At 36.2% G+C, this 27651-nt stretch overlaps 2 protein-coding genes across 7 annotated transcripts in view; one reads left to right on the forward strand and one right to left on the reverse strand.

The window, feature by feature from the left end:
- The window catches only part of MIA2 (MIA SH3 domain ER export factor 2), an 89515-nt gene extending 81658 nt beyond the window's left edge, over positions 1-7857 (forward strand). For all 6 annotated transcript variants that reach the window (XM_026019006.2, XM_072761470.1, XM_072761471.1 and 3 more), the window contains 4 exons: positions 1964-2086; positions 5229-5287; positions 5984-6218; positions 7290-7857. In XM_026019006.2, the coding sequence (XP_025874791.2) occupies positions 1964-2086; positions 5229-5287; positions 5984-6218; positions 7290-7456 (584 nt within the window). In that variant the 3' untranslated portion in view covers positions 7457-7857. The remainder of the gene's footprint in view (positions 1-1963; positions 2087-5228; positions 5288-5983; positions 6219-7289) is intronic.
- A 13406-nt stretch (positions 7858-21263) lies between these two features.
- FBXO33 (F-box protein 33) overlaps positions 21264-27651 on the reverse strand; it is a 32614-nt gene continuing 26226 nt past the window's right edge. The window contains exons 2-4 of the mRNA XM_026019001.2: positions 26067-26177; positions 24847-25532; positions 21264-23312 (exon numbers count right to left, since the gene is read on the reverse strand). Of these exons, the coding sequence (XP_025874786.2) occupies positions 23041-23312; positions 24847-25532; positions 26067-26177 (1069 nt within the window). The 3' untranslated portion in view covers positions 21264-23040. The remainder of the gene's footprint in view (positions 23313-24846; positions 25533-26066; positions 26178-27651) is intronic.

Below are 27651 nucleotides of genomic sequence, written 5' to 3' on the forward strand. Positions count from 1 at the left end.
CAGACATATTGAGTTTTATTTTTAGTTTATGAAACTGCCTCTTATTGCTGTGTACACATATTCACAGCCTTTATTCATTTTTCCCCTGATCCTTTACCTTCTCCTATTCTTTCTTTTTAATCATCTCTTCTAAGTAGAAAATAAAGGTATGAAATAAGCAAGCAAGGAACTGTCTTCATTTTCTGTATTTCAGTATCATTAGTCATATGTCTTCCACGTAGCTTTATCTTACTACATTGTGTGTGTGTGTGTGTGTGTGTGTGTGTATGTGTGTGTGTGTGTATGTATTTGAGTTTGGTCAGAATACCCTCGTTTGCTTGTTCAGCCTACCTTTTCTCTCAGGGCAAGCTTTATGTCCTCTGTAACACCACCATTTATGATTTCTCCAATCAGAATTCAGTAGGCCACCACTCATGCCACTCCTAGAATTTGTATACCTCTTTATTAAGGCATTGGTCACATTGTATTTATTACTGTCATCATTAGACTTTAAAAGCATGCACTGTGTCAAAACCAACTTTGTATCACTAGTGCTATGTATACAATAGGCCCTGGTAGATTTAAGGAATAAATTATTTTGGCCAGTGGAGGGCACCATGGGTATATGCTTTATATAGCAAAATTTTGTATTTTTTTTAAATTTTGTATTTCTGAGGTTGCTAATATTGTACAGGTGTATTTTAGAAGCAAAATTATGATATGGTATCTTGAGACTTGATTAAAAAGAGTTGGGAAGTTTTCAGGTTTCACCTTTTTATCCTCTTGTCCAACTCTGCCATTTAATTAATCCCATGTTTGAAATAGAAAGGGATAGCTCAGTTTAGATCTCTGGTTCGTATTGGCCTTTCCTTTTATTGGGCTAATTCAGACCCACTGAGAGAATCTTTCAGAATTTGTTTGCTTAGATTCTGAAAGAGGGAGGAAATGAGCCCGACTATCCATTCAGATCTTTCTCTCCTGATTCACATTTTTTGGCTCTTGGGAACTCATTAAATATAATTATCTCCATCAACTCTGGTTGATGCTCAGTGGTTTCCTTGCCTTTGTGTGGGAGAGGTGTGTCAAATGAGGTCCCATGTGGCTGAGTCAGATGAGGAATGGCATATCCAATGTTGTGTGGAGTTCATGTTATGAACCACTCCTTAGGGCAGTTATGGAAGGCAATTTGCAGCTGTTTTTCCATATCTATATATGGATAAGAAGGGGTCACATAAATCTGTCCCCTCTGACTTTCCTCTTATTTCGAGTTGGGCGTATGCATACCTAATCTATCAAAATCTGCCATTACCTGGCAGATCTCATAAAAGATGAAATCGACTACCTGTATTTTTTCAAGAATGATGAGTTCTACAAGAACCCAGGAATGACACTTTTGTGACCCCTGGGGACAATGGAGGGTGATTGTGGGAGCACCTGAATCAGAGTCTGTGCCTAGATTTGTGTCTGTCCAGGTGTCTTCAGTCTGAGCATTGTGAACCTTCTTTTCATCTATTGAGTGAGGGATCTTTTCCTTTAGTTTTGGAGGGGTGCTAAATTCCAAAGTATAGAAGTTACTCAAATTTGATCATTGATGACCTCTGAATATTATCTGCTTTGATAACTCTTTTATCATTGTCTTTTCTGCCACATTTCATGATATGCTTCCAACATATTTCTTTTTTTCTTTCTTTGCTAAGTGGCTGTCTTCTCAATATTGTTTTTGTTATGTTGATATATTTATTTCCTTCATTGAATTGAAACTTTGAAAATCCAGAGTATAATATCATACTTATGTGTACTACAAAGATAAAATTATTGCCTTTAGTAAATAAATAGTTTTCCTAAAATTATTTACTATTGTCTACCAAGAATATGGATCAGTTTTTTAGGAAGCAAGAGAAATGTCTGTGTCCAATATATTAAACTTAAGGAAAAATGATTTATTTTTATACTAATGAAAATATTTTAAAAACTTGTTTTCTAGGCCAACCATATCCTGATCCAGCTCTTCCTCTTCAAAGGCAAGACAGATTTTATTCTAATTCTGGTAGACTATCTGGGCCAGCAGAACTCAGAAGTTTTAATATGCCATCTTTGGATAAAGTGGGTAAGAAATACTTTGAGTATGTATATGTATTTTTAATAATGGTGGCACACTAAAGAACTGGCAGCTGAAAAAAGGACTAATAACTGTTATCTCTGGTAGCTGTTGAGGCCAGAGTCTTTCCTAAAAACTTTGTAGTTTTATGTTTCTTGTTACTTTGTATGTATCTGTGGCATCTGCAGATGTGTTAATGGTTGATTTGGGCACTTGTTGTAATGGGTTTACTACACTTAGTTATGATGGCAGATTTTACTCTCTTCCATGACTAACTTTTAAATTTTTCCAGTCCACTTATATACATCCTATTTAGTAATTAGGGACGTTAAGCTAGTGTGAATGGATATGTGAAAATCCACCAGAAAAATAATTTAGGTGCATGCTTTGTTGCTGGTTTAATCAAGTACTTTATTTAAACATTTCATATTCAGATAGATTTGACTAACATTTACTGAGCAACCTACTATTTGTCAAGCGCTCTTTTCCTTAAAGTGCCTCACAGCAAAACTCACTGAAATTGGGAAATATATGTATCCAGTGTATCAGTGAGAAGTGTGTGACATTAAAAAAATTAAAAGAAAGTAGAAAATTAAAATAAATTTATTAGTAAAAGGTTTCCTCAGGACAAGGTATATATTATTTGCAAGGGGATGAGCATTATCATCTGGTTGAAATATTTATTTTTTTAGAAAATCTTTTTTGAATAATAAGTGAAGAAGGAGATCTATGGCTTGGATTTCTGTTATTAGTTATAATTAAATTCTTTCTAACCTTTGGATTTTGAAATTGTTTTCTCCCATTAATTCACGCTTAATGGAATGAAACTATGTTATTGAATATCTATTTTAAATTATGCTATTTAAAACTTTTTACATGTCCTTTTTTGTTATTATTGAACAATATCCAATTATTTAGATAATTTTTAAGTGCTTACTGTTTAGAAGGTGCCCTACATGACATGGCAGAGAATATAATTATAATAGGGTATAGTTTCTGCCTGTCAGAAGATAATAATTAAATGTGGAGAAAGAAATATATATCTTTAATTAATAATGACCAGAGTAGTTGAGTTCCATTAGAAAATATACTTTGTTCACAGAAAGAGAGAACAATAACAACAACAACAACAACAGCAACAACAAAACAGGAAAGAGAGAACTGTTATCTAGTTGAAGGATCAGGGAAAACTCCATGAAGGAGGCAGCATTTGAGCTGCTTTTGAGTGAATTTGAAAAATTGGTTGAGTGGCGGGCGTCTGTACCAGTAATGATGAACAACATAAGTAAAAATAAGAAAAGAAACAGCACAAATCATTGATGAATAATGGCTATAAAGCCAAGATGTTAACCATTTGACAAAGTCTTATGAAGGTTACATGAATTAATGTGTGTTGAAGTATTTTGTAAAAAGTTCTGTATAAGTCTAAATGTAATACATTATTGGTTTGTCAGTATGCTACATGGAGGAGAATCATCAGAGATCTGATTGAAACACATTGACTAGCACTAGTGTTTGTAAATGTTTATTGAATGAAAGTGAATTATTAATCTTCACAGTAAACTTATGAAATGGACATTATTATCCTCATTTTATAGATGAAGAAATCAAGGCTTAAAAAGGTACTCAGTGTCTCAGGTAGCAAGTGTAGAGGCAGGACTTGAATCCATGTTTGTCTGATTCCAGAGCTGTGGTCTTGATCCCTATACATTATTAAAATGAGGTTGTCTGATTCCAGAGCTGTGGTCTTGATCCCTATACATTATTAAAATGAGGTGTTAGAGGATCCATCCATTGATACACTAAATGTCTATAGAAAGCTTACCATATGACAGGCATTATGGTAGTTGCTGTAATTCAGCGGTGAATAGGAGCTCAGCATTCCTTATAACTTGGAAGACATATGTGCAATTGCACTATATAGTGATAAAAATGAGTATAAAATGTAATGGAACCATATGGGGCACTCATTAAGATTAGGTATTGGGGTTTTGAGTGTGGGATAGTCAGATTTTTCCTGGAGCGTGTATAAGCTGAGAATTTAAAGATCTAGAATTAGTTGAACCAAAATGATGGCAGTAATGTTCTAGGGGAAGAGAAAAGCATTTTTAATAGGAGGAAAGATCATAGGAATGTAAGTTTATTTATTTGTTTACAATTGTTTTACAATTGATTACAAAAAGTTAAAGTTCTTAAGTGACTGGTGTAGTAGGTTTGAAGAGAACGGAGATTTAAAATTGCTGAGGAGAAATGTGATTTTGAAGATGCAGAAAGAAGGCTGGTCACTGTGCAACTGCAAGTAAGGCTGGAAGTCTGTCAGCTTGGAGTGGTCCCGTCTACCCAAATCTGTGGTTTATTTTACCCGTAGACGTGCTAAGTGGCTCAGATATAGGTAGTGTGGAAATGGAGAGTTGGATTAATACAGGGCTAGGATGTGTTGTCAGGCACATGTGGAAATATGGCCAATTGGGTAAGGACATTGATGATTGGATGCAGTGATGGACTCTGAAGTCCAGTTTTAGTGAAGGAAATGAAGGGAGGAGGAAACTGAAGAAAATGAAGAGAGACCAGAGGACTGGAAGCTTCCGTGACAAGAACAGGTGTAGGGAGAATAACTAAATGAGAAGGCTAGGTGAAGGTAGGTAGTTGTGGTCAGAGAGAGGGTTGTTTGAATTTTTCTTCTCCTGGAGTGAGCAGTTCTTGATGATAACAAAGCTCAGGAACATTTATTTTGAACAGCAGCTAAATTCATATGCTATTCTCTGTTACCTGATGGAGGAATTAGGAAGGTGGGATGAAAAGAGGAAGAGAAGGAGGGAAGAAGGGAGAGAGGGAGAAAAGAAAGGAAGGAAAGAAAGAAAAGGGAGAGGGATGCTATCTCCCAGAAGTCTCCTTATGATACTCTTGCAGCAGGGTTGCCTAGGAACAAGCAACAGAAATCACTGCCACATGGCCTTTGCAGAACTTTGTGCCAACATTTCAAGTGTCTTAAAGCTGTTCTTATGGCCGTCATGCAGGATCCTGGTTATCAGGCTGGTTTATGTGGCAACAGGGGGAATGGGGAAATATCAGCAATCCTTTGTGATCTGGAGATATTCTAATAATGGAGTGACTAGTCATGTATTTTTTATGGTTTAACTTTCATGTTTAGATGGGCCAATGTCTTCAGAAGTGGAAACCAGTAGAAATGATAGCAAAGACGACCTTGGTGTAAGTATTGAAAGTGGAATTTTATCAACATATTCAGGAGCTTTCTAGTCTCTTGCTTTACTAGAATAGAAATTTCACTAGCAATCTCGTTTTTGATAAAAAGCTGCTTCTCTCATTTTGACCAGTATATGTACTTCTTGCATAGTATTATAGCTGTTTCTTTTCTGGATTGTACACTCTGGTGATAAAGTACAATTTACAGACTAGAGGCTTGAGTTAGTTTATTAAAGTTAAACAATTTGGGTTTTCCCTCTCGAATTTTTATTTGAATGTTTTAAAGGATATTTTTGTTACTATGTTTACAATTTTTGCTTTTGGTCACTTTATTTTGCGTTGAAAATATAAACATAAACATTTTTTTTTCAGTGTATATTTGAGAAAAGAATGTATATTTTGGTACTCTTGGATTATTCTTGTGTTTTATCTTTATTTTATTTATTTATTTATTTATTTTTTTGTGTTTTATCTTTAGCCAGAATATTACTTTGTTTTGGTTAAAGCTGTTTTCTTTTGGGTTAATATTTGTGATGAAAAAAATCCATCTGACATAGAAAACAGAATCTTTCTCAGGAGACTATGAAGACTGTCACAGACTGCTTTCTGCCTAGGTGCTTTCTTCTAGACCTAAGATTTTCAGGAAGATTATTGCAAATTTTGCTGTTGTTTTAGTGACTACCATATGTCAATTTGTTATAGAATTTAAATGTGCCTGATTCATCTCTCCCTGCTGAAAGTGAAGCAACTGGCCCTGGCTATGTTCCTCCACCTCTTGCTCCAATCAGGGGTCCATTGTTTCCGATGGATACAAGGGGCCCATTCATGAGAAGAGGTCCTCCTTTTCCTCCACCTCCTCCAGGAAGCATGTATGGAGCTCCCCGAGATTATTTTCCACCAAGGGATTTCCCTGGCCCACCACATCCTCCATTTGCAAGTATGTTTTTCTTTTAAACTTAATATATGTTTTATAGAGTAAGTCAAAGATAGAATTCTATTTCTTATTCATATTGTACGTTTTTCTAGCTGTGAATATACCATTACTGTTACAAATTGGGAAGGCAGCCAGCCATTAGTAGACCATAATATGGCTTCCACATGATTGATTCTAATGATATAGAATTACTTCTGTATTTCAGTAATCGGGAAAATCATTGGCTTTTTGCAGTAGTCTTCCATTAGGACCAAAATTATTTGTATCTTATTTGATTGGAAACTGGTTACTGTATCAGTTAGTAAAAATAATTACAGCTTATATTTTAGCATTAAAACTACTGGCTGAAGTATTTTTAAAATACTTTTTCATAAGTAGTTCCTATGTAATCCTACTTTTTTAAAACCTGAACTATGTTTATCATGTTTGGACTAATTGTTGAATTTATTGAAATTTTTCATAGCCTCACATAAGAAAAAAAGAATGATTTTTTTGTTTTCTAGCTATATTTTGCCATTTAGAACTAGATGTTTCTGTAGAATAAATACATGGTTACCAAACACTAGGCAGAAGGCTATTATATGCCTGATGCGGTATCTCTTCCTTCATTTCTCCTCTATTTTAAAGTTTAAGGTGAATTAAAATGAATTTGGGGGAATTTCAAGATAGTCTTTGATAAACCTGTAAATGTCTTAGGATAATACCAAATTAGAATTGGGAATTACTGATCTGAATTTTAAGTCTGGTGAAAATTATACTACATGAAAAATTTAAAAAGTAAACCTCATATATTTTGGAATAATTCTCCTTTTTAAAAAGTGTTAAGATGTTAGGTTTTCATAGGATGAAAATTGTGTCTAAAATTAATGATATTCCCTTTAATCATAAGCAGTTGAAGAGAGTATGCTTTTTTCTATGCTGTAAAAATTCATTTGTTTGATCAAGTAATTATACTGATGTCAATTTTGGAATATAAAGATAGGTGAACTCTAAGTTATAAACTAATCATTTGTTAGAACTGCAGTACAGGTACTTAAAGTTAAAAAATGTTTTTTTACCAATCTCTTTGAACAGTGAGAAATGTCTATCCACCGAGAGGTTTTCCTCATTATCTTCCCCCAAGAGCTGGATTTTTTCCCCCACCCCCACATCCTGAAAGTAGAAGTGAGTTCCCATCAGGGTTGATACCACCTTCAAATGAACCTACTACTGAACATCCAGAACCACAACAAGAAACTTGACAATATTTTTGATCTCTCTTCAAAAGTAATTTTGACTTCTCTCTCATTTTCAGTTTAAGTAACTGCTGTTACTTAAGTAATTCTACTTTTGCTCAAATTGAAGCTTAATGGAATTATAATTCTCAGGATAGTATTTTGTAAATAAAGATGATTTAAATATGAATCTTATGAGTAAATTATTTCCATTTTATTTTATTGTAGATAGTATAATTATTTTAATTTGATTAACAAATCCACTATCACATAAATAACAATGGGAGTTTTATATATGTAATCTTACAGTTGGGGATGTTTTAAACTCCGAAGGCTGTGTCTTTTTGCCAAGAGCTGTATCTACTATGGTTGTAGACAAATGTGAAAGTAACTTTATGCATAATTAAATAAATTTTAATTGACTTAAAGACTTGTTTGGTATTGATGATAATAATAAATCAGCTAGTTTTCTGTAAATATGTCTCCATTAGTTAGTTTTTTACTTTTCCCAATAGTTTTGAGGCTCAAAACTAATGCTTTATTTGGGCTTTTCCCATTCGATTATCTTTCCAAGAGTGTGCCCTCTTTCTTGCAAGTGGAGATGAATGATCAAAAGCAACATTTATTTATTTATTTGTTTGTTTGTTTGTTTATTTATTTATTTACAACATTGATTTTAGAGAAAACCAGGATATTGTTTAAATGGTAATTTTTCAGTTTCGATCTTTTTTAGTTCATTCGCTAGCTTTTTTTTTCTGGCTTGCTTTTCTCTTAATTTGCAAGACATTTACTGTTTTTAGTGGGGGGGATTGTTGAAATTTACTACAGGAATACTGGATTTGGACTCAATATCTTTAGAATGTTTTCTTCACCCTAAGCTGTTTCCTCAGGTTTGTATTCTATTATCATTAGTCTTCTTGCACATTAATATGATTATGAAAGGAAAGATAATTAAGTATAGCTAGTAAGTATTACAGTGCTTCTGTTGAGAAGTTGGTTGTTTTTAGCTGTTTACTTGGAATTTCTCTTCAGTGCCAACAGAAGATTAAATATTCTTGAACAAAGCAATCATGCACTTGTAATTGGAACACTTCATGCCAGCATTTCATTTCCCCAGATGTTCTCTGGAACACTTCTTGTGAGGTATTTCTGCTCCCTCTCCATTCTTACCTCTGCCTGAGGAAAAAAGGCTATAAACAGAAAGGCTTCATGAAGTGAATTTCTTGGAGAGAGGATTATGTAGATTGAGGACTGTAAAATCATCATTACCAAAAGCCAGGTTTTAGGTGAAATAGCTTTATTTAAAGTTGGAAATTTGGAATGTGAAAGGAAGAAAACAGAATAGTGATGCAGAACAATCCAGTCAAGTGAAACTTTAGTTTGCTCCAGGATGCCGGAGACCTGTTTTGACTCAAGACAGAAAAAAGAAGAAGGGAGAGGGCAAATCAAACATGACCCAGTGGTAATAAAGTAAGGAAGCAAAATCACAGGAAACAACAGTCCATGAGAGCACAGTGAAGGACAGAAAGACTTGATATAGGCTGAATAGTTTGAAATATTTTGGGATTCCAGAATAAATGAACATTTTTAGCTTTAAACTTTTTGCTTTTATAAAGAACTACACCAAATGGAAATAAATCAAATAATCATATTTTCTCTATTTCTTATTCCCGATTATATTTTCTAGTTAGTGTCTCTTCTCTTTTTCCCTATTTAATTCCAGAATTTTAGAATTTTAGAAGGTATACCTCTAATCCTTGATTTATCAACTTGATTTATTACATTTATCAATTTGTGTATTGACTCCTTGATATGAAAAATTAGGACTTAACACATACTATTGCAATCCTCATTTTCCTTTCCTCTTTGTGTTTGATACGTATCCAGCTTAAAGTTTGCTATTGTTACCTTTGTAATTTTTATATATTTAAACCTTTGTTATCACTTTTTTCCTTTATTCCTCTCCCCACTTGCCCTACTCTGGCCAAAATCCTGTTTTCTTTTAGCTATGCATTATATTTTCAAGGTTGCTAATAATATTATGCCTACAAGCATAACTATCTTCTATACTTGGTCCATAGTTGAACTAAAATTCAAAATCAGTAGCATTTATATCATTATTAATATTTAAATATTGTTCACTATTTGGCCAAATTATATACTAAATTTACATTTCCGTCTCTATGAATCCCAGCATCATAATTTCTGGGTCACTCTCAAGAGAATATTCTTAAATATCAAGGTCACTGAATGATTTTTTTCTTACCCTACTCTCTTTCCCTGTCTTCCAGTAATGACACATTTTATACTTCTGTCAGGTGTACAGTCCTCCCTCCCACTTATTTAATGTGACTTCTTTTTTTTCTCTCTCATATTATTTGCCATTATTGTGTCTTAATTAAAAGAGAATTTCTTCATGTTTTTTCTGTTGGATGTATTATTATTTATTTTTTTTCTCTGAAACACTTTAGTCTTAGGGTCCTTTGTCCTCCTGTTGCAAACTGACTACTGGCTGGTTTGTTTAAAGTAGGCTCATGCCCAGCATGGAGCCCAACATGGGGCTTGAACTTGCAACCCTGAGATTAAGACCTGAGCTGAGATCCAAGAGTTGGACGCTTAGCCAACTGAGCCACCCAGGCCTCCCCACTCCCTTTTTGGTATTAGTTTATATGGGTACAGAATTCTAGGTCAGAATTTTGAATATATATTGTTCTTTTAACATCAATAGCAATTAATGTCAATACATTTTTATTTTTACATCGATTGTTTCTAGAGAAATCTGAAGGGAATTCAATTCTGTTCTCTTTGTTGGACACCTAATTTTTTCCTATAAAAAGTTTTAAAGTTTTTTTTTCTTTATCTTTTGTATTCTAAAAATCATGTGAGTTTTAATTCCTTTCTGGTTAGTCCAGGTCCTCTGAAAAGCAAAACCCAAGATGGAAGTAGATGTTGAAGAGATTTATTGAAGGAGAACACCTGTGAAAGATGAAGGGGAGAGAGTTCAGAATTAGGTAGAGAGAATCTTCAGATTGTGATTCAGATTGACATCTGTGGAAAGGAGAGAGGGAAGGAAGGAAGAATGGGTAGGCAGAGCAGATTTACGGTACAGTGCAGTCCCGGAAGAGCCTGCACTGCAGCCGTGGCAGTTCCCAGGACAAGGATTGTCTGTTAGAGGAGTCCCTCACTGGGTAGGAATAGCTCTGCTCTAGTACCCTTATATGTTCTGTCCTTGGCTGGGAGCACCCCCAGGGAGAACCTGGTCTTGGCGTGAATGCAGAAGGTGCAGCAGCAAGAGACTGGGAGCTGGCTGTACTCAGCAGTTTCTCTCTTGAAGGTGGGATAGGATGGGGTACTCCTGGCTGCCACATTGTGGTAGGCACTTAAACTATGAAGATGTATGTCCTAAAACTGGGAAATTTTTTTCTTTGGTAAATTCCTTTTCTACTTTTTCTCTCGTGATTTTCACCTTGCCCACCCCCCACCCTCTTTTTCCCTGGAAAATTTTGTCAACTATATATTGTTCACGTAAAGTTTTTTTTTTTTCAGCAATCCTTAATCTTTGAGAGCATTTTTTATTATATTTTATTCTATTTTCATAGATCTTGTTCTTTTTTGTATAGTGCTGATAATCTTGAATTCCTCCATAGTAAATTAGAGGTTTCTAATAGTGTTTCTCTGAATTATCTGCTTTCTCTAGGTTTAATAATTCTGTTTGCTTCACTTGGGCTTATTCTTCTTACATGCTTGGTCAGCCTTGAGTTCATGTTTATTTTTTTTTTTTTATTTTTATTTTTTTTTTGAGTTCATGTTTAATGAAGATGAACTGGTTAGCTGATTCTAGCTTATATCTTTTTCTATGTAACAAGGATAGTTTTCTTGTTTGACTTCTTCCTGGGAAATCTTTGTGTTTGGGAGGGGGTAGGTGGTGGGAGATGGAGGGTGGGGTGGAGACAGAATCTGTGACTTGCAGGCTTTGGTGCGATGACTCTTAGGGAGCTGGCTGATTGAGTGTAGGCCCTTCAGATACCAGAATGAGAAGGCCTTCATCTAGGATATCACCATTCACACTGGAAGTTTTGTGTGTTCCAAACACTTCAAGTTCTTTAGGGAATTATCTCTCTAGTCTTTTAGCTGGAGGCAAATCCCACTCACTGCCTTGTGCTTGGGGTTGTAGCAGGGGAATGGTGGCACCAACATTTAGTTCTGCCAGCAGACCTTCAACTAATTTCCCTATTTTCACACTCATCCCTCAGTTCTATACATTGTATAGTAACTGGCTCTGAGCCCAGCTTCAGACTATCAGGCCTACTGACTTCCAGTTCCTGAAACAGATTCTAGGCCATAGGTTTCTTGACCTACTTTATCCTCCAATCTAATCCAGTCTGTTCCTCTGTCCTTCAAAAAATTTTGAAACTTCATTTCTTGGTGTCCTTTTTTGCTCTTTTTAGCATTACGGTGTTTATGTCTCTTGGCTTTTATGTCTATCACAGTGGGGCTTTGCGGGGCAGGTAAGTGCAAGTGCTTAGTCTGCCACTTATAAAGCTGAAGTTCTCTGTTGTTGCTGTTGTCACCATCTGGAAGGGTAATTAAAGGAGTAGGGCAAGGTTCAAGATCATGAACTGAGAATTATTTTGAACTGACAGGCAATAGGCTTGGACCTTTCAGGGAAGAATACTTCTTGGTCCTGGTTGGATAATTTTCCCTCCACTTTGATCTTCTGTTATTTTATTTTTATTTATTTTTAATATTGTATTTATTTATTCATGATAGAGAGAGAGGCAGAGACATAGGCAGAGGGAGAAGCAGGCTCCCTGTGAGGAGCCCAATGTGAGACTCAATCCCAGGACTCCGGGATCACGCCCTGAGCCAAAAGCAGATGCTCAACCACTGAGCCACCCAGGCATCCCTCTCTTCTAATCTCTCAGCTCCACTTTTCTCTGTCAGTTTCATTCCCATATACATTATCTGTCCATGTAGTTGCAGCATCTCTAGATTAACATGGATGGTATATTTAGTGTTCAAAATCTCAGGAAGGAAGAAAGCCCTTATTATGCAATTTCAAGCAAAATTCCTGGAGACAGCTCTTACTTTTCTGACTTGGAGTAAAGTCCCATTTACAAACCAGTCCCTGGTGTCTGGGGCATGCGATCAGGAGCCCTCACCTGTGGTTGGACAGGATAAATCCCATCTGAATTACATGGAATAAATTTTCTACTAGGAGAAGGGTTCTGTATGGATGGCTGAGCAGGCATAAATATTAGGGTCTGTCTTACCCAGAGGAACAGTCTTACCCCTCTTTTCTTAGAAAGCTAGGTTTTGTTTTTTTAAGGTTTCCAACTTACGTTGTGTGAAAAATGTAAAAAAATGTGAAGCATTTTTAGATGTCAGAGATTGTTTTGGCCTTAGTTCCTGTGACCATTCTACTTTGTTTCTGTTTTCCACTTATTTCACTTAGCATGATGCCCTCCAGGTTCATCCAAGTTGTGGCAGATGGGAAGATTTCCTTCTTTTTTAGGGCTGCAAAATATTCCATTGTATTCGTTTCCATATTACAGTGTCTTGTAAATAATGTTGCAGTGAACATTGGAGTGCAAGTATCTTTTTAAGCTACTGATTTTATCTCCTTTGTATATATACTTTGAAGTGGAATTGCTGGATCATATACTAGTTATGCTTTTAATTTTTTGAGAACTTCCATGTTATTTTTCCATAGCAGCTGTACTAGTTTACATTCCCATCAACAGTGTACAACTTTCCTATTATCTTTATCCTCACCAGCATTTGTTATCTTTTGAGATAGATTAACAGGTGTGAGGTGGTATCTCATTGTGGTTTTGATTTGCATTTCCTTGATGATTAGTGATGTTGAACTAATGTGTTAGCCACTTGTATGTCTTTGGAGAAATGTCTCTTCAGATCCTCTGCCCATTTTTTAATTGTTTTGTTGTTGTTGTTGTTGTTGTTTTTGCTGTTGAGTTGTGTGAGTTCCTTGTATATTTTGTATATTAACCCCTTCTTAGGTAGGTGGTTTGCAAATATTTTCTCTCATCCTGTAAGTTGCCCTTTTATTTTGTTGATGGTTTCCTTTGCTGTGCATAAGCTTTTTAGTTTGATGTAGTTTTACTTATTTTTACTGTTGTTGCCTTTGCTTTGGTGTCAAATCTCAAATACTACAGGACCAGTATCAAGGAGCTTATCTCTACTGTGTTTTCTTCTAGAAGTTTTATGATTTCAGGTTTATGTACAAGTCTTTAGTCCATTTTGAGTTGATTTTTATGCATGGTATAAGATAGAGATCTGGTTTAACTCGTTTGCATGTGAATATCCAGTTTTCTCATCACCATTTATTGAAGAGAAGGTCCTTTCTCCACTATATTTTCTTGATGCCTTTGTGGAAAAGTAATTAATTAATTGACTATATATGGATGTGTTTATTTCTGGGTTTGCTACTCTGTTCTATTAGAATATGTGTTATTTGTATGCCAGTGCCATACTCATTTGTTATTATAGCTTGGTAATACAGTTTGATGTCAGAAAGTGTGATGCTTCCAGCTTTGTTCTTTCTCAGGATTCCTTTGGCCATTTGGAATCTTTTGTGGTTCCATAGAAGTTTTAGGATTTTTTCCCCCTATTTATATGGAAAATGCCATTGGAATTTTGAATAGGAATTGCATTGAATCTGTAGATCACTCTGGGAGTATGGAGATTTTAACAACATTAATCTGAAAAAAAATTAGTCTGAAGATTTTAGATCTGTTAATTTGATGATCCTTGGATTGCAAGATGTCAAATATAATCTGTTGATTTTACTATTAGTAGAAAACATGATGGAATCAGTCAAGTAATAATGTATTAACAGAAAACTTGATCAACCAGCCTTTAAAAAATTTCCTACATTTTTTGGGTCCACAACCATGGCTGAGATCATGTTTGTAAAGGGCCAAAATTATATATATATATATATAGATATATATATATATATATCTATATATATATCTATATATATATATATAAAAATATAAATTCCCAGGTAAGGAGACTTTTTAGTTTTCAGAAATGATTACAGTTACAAGGTGTAGTGACTGCTTTTATAGTTATCCTGCCTGTCTCTTGCTAGTAGGTAGGCTAACCGTATACCAACTCTACAATTTTTCTTATTAAAAATAAGAGTGAAATAAAATTATACACATAGGTTATATAGTGCATTTACATTTTCAGTGTCTTCTCTCTCTCTCACACACACACACACGCACACACACTTTATATGTGCTAGACATAAATTCATATACCTCCTGCATGAATTATTCTGTTGCTTTGGGATTCAGTAGAATTGGTGATACACACACACACACGCACACACACACACACACACACTTGCTGAAATATACCAAGGGCAGTTAACACAATTCAAGAAATTCAGCAAGAATACTGGTACATGGGAGTATGGAACCTTAAAACTTAATATCTATATATTTGAAAAACTAAGTTGAAAAACTGTGTTATCCACCAAATAATATTTATTATAGTTGTAGTACTGAAGAGTGATGGAATTAAAGTCGTATAATATAGGGATCCTGTCACCTGGGTTCAAATATTGCTCTACCACTGACAAATTTTATGACCTTGGACAAGATTCTTAACCTTTCTGTGCCTCCATTTCTTCATATGTGAAATGGGAGTGAAAGGTATTACAGGGTTGCCGTGGGATTAAATAGAGTACTTTCTAAGAGAAGTGGTTAATCATTAAGTACATGTCATAATATTTCCTAGCTAATTTATTTAGTGTTTTCTCAGATAATTTCAGTAAAGTAAGTATTTTTTATTAAAGCCCATTCTTATTTTATTTATTTATTTGAGAGAGAGAAAGCATTCAGTGGGGAAGGGTAGAGGGACAGGGAGAGAGTGTTTCAAGGAGACTCTGTGCTGAGAGTGGAGCCCAAAGCAGGGCTCAGTTTCATGACCCTGAGATCATGACCTGAGCTGAAGCCAAGAATTGGATGCTCAACTGACTGTGCCACCCAGGCGCCCCTAAAGTCCATTCTTTTGAATAGACTTTTAACTATCTTGTGTGAAAACCTTTCTAAAATGTATTAAATGTTCCATTAACCAATACAGATGTTCTGAAGATAACATATTTTCCTATTGATTCAGGGTCATGACAAATATTTATCACTGCCACGTATTTCAAGCTTGTTTTAGGGCTATTTGACTGTTTCAAGTTCTTCCACAAATGGCTTAATTTAATTATGTTCTTTTCAGATGTGTAAACTTCTATTTTTTCACAGTCACTCATTTCCCCCATGTCTAATCTATTGTGTTGAGAAGCCAGATGAACAGGCTTATTAGAATTATGCTGAAAGTAAGAATAAGTGAGCTGAAAGGAAGCAGAAGTGGCTTTTCTGATGTGATGCCGTTAAGCATCAGTGCAGGGAATAAACTGTCCCCATAAGGGTTTTATACTTCTTTCTGGATCCTTGGCTACACTCCAAGTAGCTGAAGTTGTTTTATACAATGCCTGTATTAGATAAGAATTACTCTGATGACAGTAGTACTTTAAATTGAAATATGATAGTGACAATATTAAATAACTATTTAGAACTTTCCTACCTACAATTAACCTAGTCTTAAACTCTCAGTAGATATTTGAGCCTCTTTCCGCTTACTATGATACAATCATCCATGAATGAATGACAGGCAATATTCTATCCTCCTCCCTCAGTCACATTTTAGACTCAAGCCAGGATCATGAAACAAGTCAGTCTGTAAACATGCATTTATTAGTAACTTGGATCATACTGACATTTTAAACTATAAATATTTTTAAAATACAGGAAAGGATAATAGAATACTCTTACTTACTACCTAGATAGAGCAAACTTAACATTGACTATATTTTTTTTTCTGAGAAAAAAAAAGATGTCACAGATGCATTTGCTCTCGTGTCCGTACCAGTTCTTGCCCTCATGCCCCAAAGTGAGCACTCTTGTGAAGAGGATGTGAACATTTTTGTTTTCCCAGTTAAATATTTATGTACAATGTGATGGTTTATTTTTCCCACCTTTAAAAAATGTACATCAATAGGATCATTACATACATCCTTTAGCTGTTGGCTTTTTTCACTCAGCATTATTTTGAGATCATCCATATTAATAAATGTAAGTCTAGTTCTTTTTGACCGCTGTGTACTATCCCACTATGTGGATATGAACACTAAATGCATTCTGTTACTAATGGAACTTAGGTTGCTGCTGATTTTTCATCGTAAATAATGTGGAAATAAGCATCTTAGTATTTATTTCTTTGTCACATAAGCACTAGTTCTCTAGAGCTGTGGTTTTCAAAGTGGGGTACATCTCCCAGAGTATGTGAAGAATTTCCAAATGGTATGCTTTGGGAAACTTCCCAGAATTTTACCTTTGGTGTGTATTCTCTTCCAGAACCATTCTTCTTAAAGGTGAATTTATGAAGAAGATGCAGATTCTCTTTCCTACCCTCACTTTTGCAATTACTTCTCCCATGTTACAAAAGGAACACATATCTTTATTGTGGTCCTAATCTTACTATGATGCATCATATTAGGGTATATAAACCTCTGGAAGTCCAAAGAGACTATTTGAAATATTGGTCTCAGTGCTGAGAAAGTAAATAACTCTAATGATTTCTTTTAACTGAATGACTTATATATATATTTTTAAAATAAAAACATTTTTTAGGTTTCTTTTTTAAGTGAGCTCTACATCCAACATGGGTCTTGAACTCATGACCCTGAGATCAAGAGTCACATGCTCTATGGACTGAGCCAGCCACTCACCCCTAAAATAATTTTTGATGATACTCCACTGTGTTTTTTTGATCTTAGGAGTTCAAAGATTGAGTGCCATTGCTGTAACAAAAATCTTTGTCTTCCCATCTACTTATGGGAAAATGATGTTTCAGCCTTGTGTTTATAAGAATGAAAAATAGGTAATAGAATTGATGTTGGACCTGACTCATTTCAGGAGCAAGTAATACCCATCCATGGAATATGCAGTAACTGTGGAAAAAAAAAAAAAGACCCAGCTACATTCATTTCACTTAGAGATGCAGTTCTGGGGTGCCTGGCTGACTTAGTTGGCAGGACATACAATTCTTGATCTTTGGGTTGTGAGTTCAAGACCCACATTGGGCCTAGAGCTTACTTAAAAAAAAAAAGGAATACATTTTATAATAAGTTTCTAATTTTAAGTTATATTTTTATTTTTGATCAATTATCACATTAAAAACTAAATGTAGGAGAAAAAAATTTTAACACAGCTTTCTAAAATAAAATATATATTTTCAATTGTCTATATGTTTGTTGCAGAAAATAATCAGTGAAAGACTTATTAACAAAGATATATTTGTATAAAAAGCTCTGGGAATTTGTATAAAAAGCTCTGGGATAGTTGGAAAGATTACATAGCAGTCTGGGTCAAATCAGGGGACAGACCACACAGTACTTTAAACAAAAAATTTAATATAAAGAATTTTATGGTAAAATAATTAATTATAAGATACAAGGAAACTATATGGGCTCCTAGATCTGAGGGAGGGCCCTCATGGTAGGACAAGCTGGGAGGAGGCAGTTCAGCCCCTGGGACGGCAGAGACATTGGCAGTCCATAGGTGCAAGTGGGAAGCAGGCAAACAGCAACCAGGGTGCAGTGGGAGTCAGGGCGATGGGGATGAAAGGCCTTCAGAGCCACTGTGTGGGCTGGGCAGCGGCAACCCCATGGTTGAGCCTTAGGATCATAGGGGCCGTATGCAGGTGCTCAGGGCAGGCAGGAGACTTTCAAAGCATGTGGGCCATGCAGCAGCTCTAGTTTCCGTGTCAGGAGGGCTGAAGGAAGGTCAAGCCAAAGCCGCAGGCCACAGAAGCACTGTGTCTGGCCTGTGGTTGCGGTAGACCCACTGCAAGTGTCTACCCTCAGGCTGCCTACGCTGGCCTGCCTGGGAACCCTTCCTATAGCCTTACTAAGAAAATGTAAGTGTGCTGACTTTAAAGGTGTTCTGTTAGCGGAGAATATATAATGAGCAGTGTGTTCAGAGCTGAGGCAGTAAATTGATAACTGATACAATATAAGGAGTTTAAGGAGGAAAATGAATGATGTAAAATTTTCAAATGGTTAAGAACTTATTGTAGTTTTTAAATGGATGAGTGGAAGTAGGTACTGAGTTACAGCACATAGATCCTGTTATATACATTTTTAAAAATGATGTTTGTAGTTCATTTTAATTGTTAATGTTTATATCCACTAAGATTATACCCAGCTCTGTATGTTTAAATTTTTGCAGACGGTAGGGTGATTCAAGTGAAAATTTATTCATATGTACCGTCCATTTTCTTTTTACAACCAGCAGCTCAGGTTAGCTCGTATATTGTGGCAGAGTGATGCCTTTCGGGCTGAGTTCTGGGGTGGCTAGGAGCCCTGGCTGGTTGGAGCCAGGACTAGAGAGGAGCCAGGTAGGACAGTGTGCCCTGGATACGGTGTGGCCTCGGGCACTAACTACTTGCCCGTGAGATGCAGGGGTGCCATTATCCATCATAGGCAAGGAGTGTCTATGAGGCTGTGGGAGAAGAATGTCCCAGGTGTCCAAGGAGCAGGTAGGAAGCCCTAGATGTGAGTCCAGGATGTAGCTGGTTGACTGTGAGAGGCTTGGGGCCTAAGGGGCGGGAGGAGGGCTCCCTGCAGGCTTCCAATTGCTTTTAGATAAATCAGGTCTTTCTGTCTATTGGTGGCTGATCTGTGATCTCGGTGGTGGCCAAACGAGCAGGACGGTTACGTGTGGGAGACTACAAGTTAGAGCTTTGTCATTATTTTGAAATACCGTAATGAAAAAAAATTACTTGAATTTGAAATTAATTCACATTATAAGAAATCTCAACTTTACATTTACCATGTTTAGAGCTTTTTTTTCACTTTTTTTTATTTGAGAGAGCGAGCAAGCAAACAAACCAGGGGAGGAGCAGAGGGAAAGAGAGAAGAGGCTTCTCTACTGAGCCAACAAGCTGCACGCAGGGCCCTGGGATCATGACCTGAGCCAAAGTCAAGTCAGATGTTTAATCGACTGAGCCACCCAGGTTCCCCTAGAGCTGTTAGATTTAAGTATAATTTCAGCAGCATAAATTTTTGAATGGTTGTGAAAAAAAAGTTTGCAAATTACCTGTTTGTAGAGTGTTTCTCATTGGTGGCAATATTAAAAGTTTGGAGAGGTTATCAGTTAAAACAAGATTTTATTTGAAAGTTCTATACAAATTTAGTATTTCCCCCAATCCTCTGCAATTTTGTCTCATCAATTATATAATAAACAAAACAATGATGTTTCCCCTGCAGTTTTTTCCAGTTTACACTAGTATGCTATACAATATTTTCTGTATGTGTCAGGACATGAAAAAGGTTGGGAAGCACTGATACAATGTAGTTTGATGCTTGCATATTATTCACCCCTGCTTGTGTGTTACTCCCTTAGCACCACTTTATGTTACTGACTTCATAAAGATCCCATCTGATGCATGCCACAAGCCCCCAGCCAGTTAGTTTCTGAATCTGTGCATTTAGCTATAAGCACACTGTCCTTCCCAAGACCCAACCCCACTAACTCCATACGTCTTTATTCCTAGGGTGTGAGGGGAAATGGAGAAATGTTTTTAGCTATGTAAATAAAACTCATACAGTTTAGTAAGCTATGTGTTGAAGAGTTTTTATTTAATACAGTTATTCAAAGATGATCTTGTAGAGATTTCTGAGCTGTTAGGCCAACATTTAAATCTTTTAGTGAAAAATCAGTTTTAGACAACCAAGTCCAATCTCTAATGTTGCAGATGAGGAACCTGAATGTCAAGGGAGAGTTGGCTTCTGAAAGATTAGAGTCAGAGCTTAGAGTCTACTAAAACAGATGCTGAGCCTCCCCGTTTAGAGCTTTACTATACCAACCTTCATTTATATGCTTGTCATATATGTTAATAGACTTTCTTTTTTCATACATTTTGGGTACTATTTTTGTATTTTAAGTACATAAACATGTTGATTCACTCAAAAGACTGAGATATGCTCAGGAAACAAGGAAGCAGTAGGTTTAATGACAACTGCTTGTGAACAGATTATTCCAAGATGAGGCAGTGTCTGGAAGAAGAGTCAGTGTCTGGAATGATTAAGGAAAAATAAATGAAGGAATAGAGCCATTTTCTATCTCATAAATGACAGCTGTTTGTCTCAACAACCAAGAATAGAGATTACAAAGCCAAACTAAAGCAAAATAGGGGTTTATGAACTGTTTAATACTGGTATGGTGAAGCATTTTTATATCTAGTATAGGAATTGTAAAAAGTTCTCATAGTCTATAAATTGTGTTCTACACTGTATCAATGTTCTAAATACATAATGCACTTGGGGTTTGTGCTAACCAGTGTACCTTTTGCTTTTAAGCCTGTATTTTGCCAAAGTTAGTTAAAATTAAAACCCTTCAAACTATTTAACCTAAGACTTAAAACAAGATTTATTTGTTTGAGAGAGAGAGTGAGCAAGTGAACAGGGGGAGGGGAAGAGGGAGAGAGAAGTGTGAGTGTGGAGCCTGACTCAGGGCTCGATCTCATGACCCTGAGATCACAACGTGAGCTGAAACCAAGAGTCGGATGCTTAACTGACTGTGCCACCCAGGCGCCCCTAACCTAAGACTTTCTATGAAATATTCCAAACTGAAGATTTGCCGTACCAGACTACAATAGTAGCTAACACGATTACACATGATACAAGGATTTTTACGGTTTAACACTAAAAGTTTTCATGCTTTGTATACAATAAAATATATTACAATGATCACTTTTTAATGCTTTATTCATTGATTAAAAGAATATACATTTAACATAAACCATACAACATCAGTCATCAGGTCAAACATTCAGCTGGTTTCCTTACAGTTTCTGTCAGGATTTATTTTATCTGATCACATTTATAAGATAAAATCTCACCACATCTGGCATTTACACACACTGTGCCAGTGGATTCACACTACTGATGTACATATAAAATCCTCATGGTATGTGCTCACTGGAGACAAAACAGTGCACACCTGTCAAAAGGTCATTTTAATATAAGATGGTAAAACCATTTGTAAAATACATATAAACTTTTTCCATAAATAGAATCATATCTGGACATCTGTTGCATAAATTGTGTTTCCAAAGCTTACAATAGAGCAGCCAGGTCTCAGCACTGCTGGGCACCCACGTTGGCTACTTACTTTATTATTGCAGACTGTCCTTTAACATTAAATGCACAACATTCGTACCACTTAAAACTGGGGTCAGGTGGAAGTCTCACAGAGACCACGTCTGTACCGCGGTTGCCCTGAAACAGTTAAGTCGGCTTTTAAAGCCTCTCAGATATAACAAGGTTTTAAAACATACTTCATGGAATGTTCTTCATGTATCATAGCAGCTCATACCTGTGATAGAACAAGCTTTCGGTTTTTCCTTTCTTTCCTTTACATTCACTATTCACAGTGAAACAGGTGCATGGTTTTTTTTTCTTTTTTTTTGTTTTGTTTTTTCAGAGTTCTGAGGTTGCTGACTGAGCCACAGCACAGCTGTGTACCACAGGTCGAAATTCGACCTTAAATATTACAATCTAGCAGTATCTGGCTGGCCAGAGTGGGCCGGCCCCTGCCAGCATGTGGGCACTTCTTCAGTTAAGTCTATTCTTTGGCAGCTGACACGCGCGCTGACAGAGAAAAATCCAGTGACTTGTTGCTAGGAATTTCACGACTAATGTTTGTTTGCAAGCATGTGTGTTTACAACTCTGTTTTTTGATTTTCTTTTAAGGAGGTTTACCCTGGAATATAGTTTCTTCCTCCACTATTTGAAATCTGGGCTAAAAAGCTAACTTGAATGTATAATGTAATTGATAAATAAAATTATGTCAGATATAGTTTTAAAAAAGTCTAATAATTTGAATATTCATGTTTATGTAAATGTATTTTTTAAAAAAGGATTAAGCAGTGTTCTAACCTAGTACTATACAAAATTCAGAATGGTAATTGGTGATATCAACTATTATATATGTAATGAAAGTAAAAGTCTTGGCTTTTCTGTTAACGAGAACTCATTTGGGATCATACTATCCTCCCTTCTTCCATTTCAATTAAAAATTAATGAAATGCTATCAGGATGCATGAATGCGGTGCATTGCATACAAATCCACCAGGCTATGGATATATATCTATATGTATAAAAATATTTTGGCTCCTGAGCTCTGAACTCTGACACACAAAGAATAAAAACATCAAAAGGCAGAGTAACTCAGTGAAAAATAAAGTTAGCCAGCAACCTCAGACAACCTTCGGTTGTATATCCTTAAGGTTTGATAACAAGTCCATTAACCGTGAAAGCCCTACACATTGTCACTTTGAACTTCTAAACCAATACCGGACTACGTTCTTTGATCAAGAAGTAGAATACACATATATAATTCTATAAAGCTAATACTGATTAAACACAGCACAAAGGGATTAATTCACACTACTGGAAAAAAAAAAAACATAATAGGACCCTACTTGCATATGTAACCACAGGAATTGTACATTTAAAAAAAAAGCTAAATGTCTTCGCTGAAGCTTTGCATCTCTCTGTAAAAATGACGATTTGGTTCAGTGAAGACACTGAGTGATTCGATGTCCATGACCGCATGCCAAGGTTGACCCAGGCCCAGGGATACCTGCTCAATAAGGTTATGCACTGGATCCACATCCTGGTCGGCCAGTTCACCTTGGTCAAAATCAATGCTTTCTTCAGTGACTTCAAGTACTTTTAGATCAGAGCCACGAAGACGAGCAATGGCAATGAGGTTGTGCGCCCACACTGTGTAACCTTCAAAATAAAGAGAAGACAAGCACCGTCATTCCCTTGCTTTTTTATTTTGTCCATTTGATAAGTTAGTCTTTTCCACAAGCTTATATTTCACTTAACACTTTGGTCCTTTTCCTTTAAAATTATACTGAGATTGGAAAAGGAAGTATGATTGTTTAGCTCAGAAAACGAAAACAAAAATGAAGTTTGATATTGTTTCTTACAATATCACTGTGGGTGGTGAATTGGTAGGTGCTGTAATCCTTTTCTGGTATCAGTGCATTTAGTAAGACTGAACCCATTTAAAGTAAAACTTTGTAGCTTTGGATATTGCTGTATCATAAAAACACATTTTTATTTCATATATATGTATCCATTAACAAAACATAGGAAACTTATTTTTAGTTAATAAAAAATCCTCTCTACCACAATGTTACACAGTCCAAAGTTAAGAAGTGACACTTTAAACTGCTGATTGCCAACAGAAAATATGTAAAGTATAATTATTCTGGAAAGGAATAAAGGGGGGTAGAGGGGCTTTAGCTGTATCCAACATCTTATTTCTTAAAAGAAAAAAAAAAGCTTATATTGGCTGAAATTAACCTTTAAATAACCTGACATTTCTTTATCCTGTAAAAAAACCTCTATTTTATTACCTTCAGTATTGATCTATTCTTTGCTGCTACCTCTGATGACTGGCCAAATTACAATGCAAATCTTGAAAAGCAAGACACACACTTTCCTGCACTGATTCAGGCTAAAAAATTAATTTCAAAAATAAGGAAACCAGCTAAAAAGAGAGCTTAAGACACTCATATAGTCTATTTTGCATTCTGTAAATGTCTTACATATTCTAGGAATGGAAGCAAAATGTTCTTCTAACTTGTCAGAATAGTTAATATTAAGACGAAAAGGTACCAGTAAGAAAAAAAGCATACACCCAATCAATGGAAGCATTGTTTAAAAAAATATTATACAAATTAATATGCTAATATCTAGAATCTAGAAGATGAGGCAGCAAGAAAAATCCTACTTTCTCTTCCTTCTGTATTGGAAGATTTATTTATTTATTCATGAGAGACACAGACTGTGGTAGAGGGAGAAGCAGGCTCCTCGCAGGGAGCCCGATGCGGGACTTGATCCCAGATTCTGGGATCATGACCCGAGCTGAAGGCAGGTGCCCAACTGTGGAGCCACCCAGGTGTCCCTTCTGTATTGTGTTTTAAGAGATCTTGTGATTAGAGGAAGAAATACATCTACTGCAAGTACATACATATGTTTTCTTAGATAGATAAATTAATTTTAAATGCCATTCTCATGAAATACCATCAATCACATGGTGGAAGCCAGAAGCCAGAGCAGAACACTTAGAGTAGAAATATGACTTTCTATTTTAAGTGGTATATCTTATTAACATCAAAAAGTATAAAAATCTGCATTTCAACTTGTTATGAGATTACTCACCACTATAAATGTTAGTGCTATCTTTTTTACTGGTTTATATTGTTTTAGATGTAAAATAAATAACAAATTGAACTGAACAAAAATCACCTACCGTGAATTGCCAGAAGAGAGAGCTTTGTGCACCTCCATGCTAGTAAAACCAATGGATCTTCATTTCGGTTGTCACTAAGATCTGGAAAACCAGATGTGTCAATCACATCATTCATTAATATAAAATGAGTGAGGAACTTATCATACTGCCTGGATATAAGATCAACAATAGCTCCTGAAACACAAGTGATGTAGCTGTCAAAATGAATCCTCTCTAGTGGTATACTGGGTTTAAGAATCTTTAACATATCTTCACTCTTGATATCAAAGGCCATTATGTAGACCCGAAGGCCGGTGCTCTTTCGTGCCAAGGCTTTCCAATGTTCATCGTTTGGCATGTTGTCCAGAGACTTGTGCATCACGGAAACATTGTGGACCAGGAGAGACAGTCGCTGCAAAGGCACATGGTTGCTATCGGTTAAGACTCTTGCCATTTCAGCTGTGAAGTCACAGAAATCCAGGGCAAGTGAGCGCAGATTCACAAATCGCTCCAGTTCGACTGTGGTGATAAGGGTGCTGTTACCAGGAATATTGTTGTCCAGCAAGCTCAGGTGCTCCATGGTGTTGGCAATAGAGTTTGAGAGAGATGACAGTGATGTTGGGGTTACTATTTCCAGCATAAACCCACAGGACAGCCATTTCAGTTGCCTACTATTACTCAGTATTTCTTCAAACAGTTGCTGAATTCTGTAAGGAAAACACATGCCACAATGATCCCATTAACATTTAGCACTAATCTTTTAACACTGACTTTTGAAACTAGGCAATGAAATGGCATACAATGCTGAGATCCATTTTTTCTCAGTTAATTTCAATCCAGCCCACAAGTAATATTATCATATATACCACTAAAATTCACATTAAAATATAATGAATAAACTGTATTAAACACATGGATGTATTAAACACAGAAAAATGTGTTCTTCACCCAGGAAAGCAGCATTTGCACCACTATGGTAGAAAAAAATTGATGATATACAGTTTATATTACAGTGAAGGTAAGTAGAGAAATTACAGTTTTAAATAGCAATAATTACCCAGCAAATTCTTTGATTCGTCTTAAAGATTTATGATGTGGCATAGCATATTTCATAGTTAAAACATTTCCAATTTACAGGACATAGATTCTTTTTAGAAAAAATATTACTCTTCTGATTGTATCTTACAATTTCTCAGAAAAATTATTAATATAAGCCCCCTTCCACTAACTATAAAACTTACTGTTTAATTTTTTTGCCATCGGGATCCACCTTGTTGAGGTATGTATTTGACAAACTTCCTTGCTGTTGTAGAACACTTATGTCTCCAAAAAGGCTAAACTTCTGGAGGTTCCTACAAGAAAAGTAATTTAAAATGACTGTCTAACTAAATAATATATAAAAATATAAATATTAAAAATAGAAATGTAGAAGGGGGTATCTAGAAAAGTTTCTACCTTATAACTCACTTAGAATCCAATTAAGTACTTTCAGATTGCTTTTTACATACAATGAAAAGCAACTTAATACAGGAGAAATAGCAAAAGCTTTACAGAATGAGGACTGAGGTATAAAGCTTAGTTCAGGAACTCAGTATTTTAATGACCATGGAAAAATGTTCATGCATTCTCTGATTTAATTTAGCTGTCTGTGTTCTCTTGCATGTAACTGAGCTTCTTTGAGATAATTGTTCTGAATTGTCAGGCAATTTCCTTGAGGTTGGTTACTGGAGCTTTATTAGTTTCCTTTGGTGGTTCCATGTTTGCCTGATTTTTAATGATTTATGTAGCCTTGAATTGGTGTCTGCATTTGGAGGAACAAATACCTCTTCTGATTTTTATAGACAAGTTTCTGTAGGTAAAGAACTCCTCCTATTGGGTCTCTGGACTGATGAGATTGCCTCCAGGACCACAGTCAAGTTGGGCTGAAGCCAGGTCACAAGCTGCTGCTGGGCCCACACTGGGGTCTATGATTTGTAGACCCCATTACCAGACACCTGGACAGGTGTGGATCCTGTCCGGTCTCTTGGTGGACAGGACTGCCTCTGAATCCTTGGTCAGTAGAGCTGATGCTGGGACAAAGGTCTGCTATTAGGCCCGCAGACAGTTGGCGTGTTACTAGGTGTGTGGGCAGGGGTAGTTCCTGTCAGGGCTCTGGGAGGGCTCCTGTTCTGCCACGGGATGGGCCTCAGGGACGGCAGGAGTGCCCAGGATTGCAGCAGAGAGGGGCTAGAACTGAGTGTTAGGATTGTTTCAGGGTCCACAGCTGGAACCAGATTCTGCAGGCCTGTCTCCAGGTGCACTGACAGGTATGCCATCTGCCGGGTTTCTAGATGTTGCATCAACCATGGCTGAGTGAGGACGGAGTTGGTTCACAGGGCTGCTTCAGGATCCAGTTAGACCAATGTTGGCAGGTCTGCCCTGGGGCACAAATAGGTGTCTCCCAACAGGTTCCTGTGCAAATAGGAATGCTCTTGAATCACACTTATATACAAAACTGAATTTTGTATTCCCTTGATTAAAAATCCCTAAGGGATCACACCCCTAACTGGCTACAAGAAAAAGGCAAATGGCTTGATAAAATGAGGTCCTTCAAAATATGGTTCAAAAAAGCTATACTGGGGCTACTTACTAATTTTTAAATGTAGTATCTTTCCCTCTCCTGGTCTGCCTGGTAAACCTCTATTTAGCTTTCTATATCTGAATGCCACATATTCTATTAAAGCCTTTTCTGAGGCAATCCTCTCAGCCTCTGAAGATTTAGCCATTCCATGGGACTTTGTAAAATGCTTTTATTAAACTGTAATATGCTTTACTATGATTTGTTAT

Source organism: Vulpes vulpes, chromosome 6, assembly GCF_048418805.1.
Source record: "Vulpes vulpes isolate BD-2025 chromosome 6, VulVul3, whole genome shotgun sequence".
NCBI classification, from domain to species: domain Eukaryota; kingdom Metazoa; phylum Chordata; class Mammalia; order Carnivora; family Canidae; genus Vulpes; species Vulpes vulpes.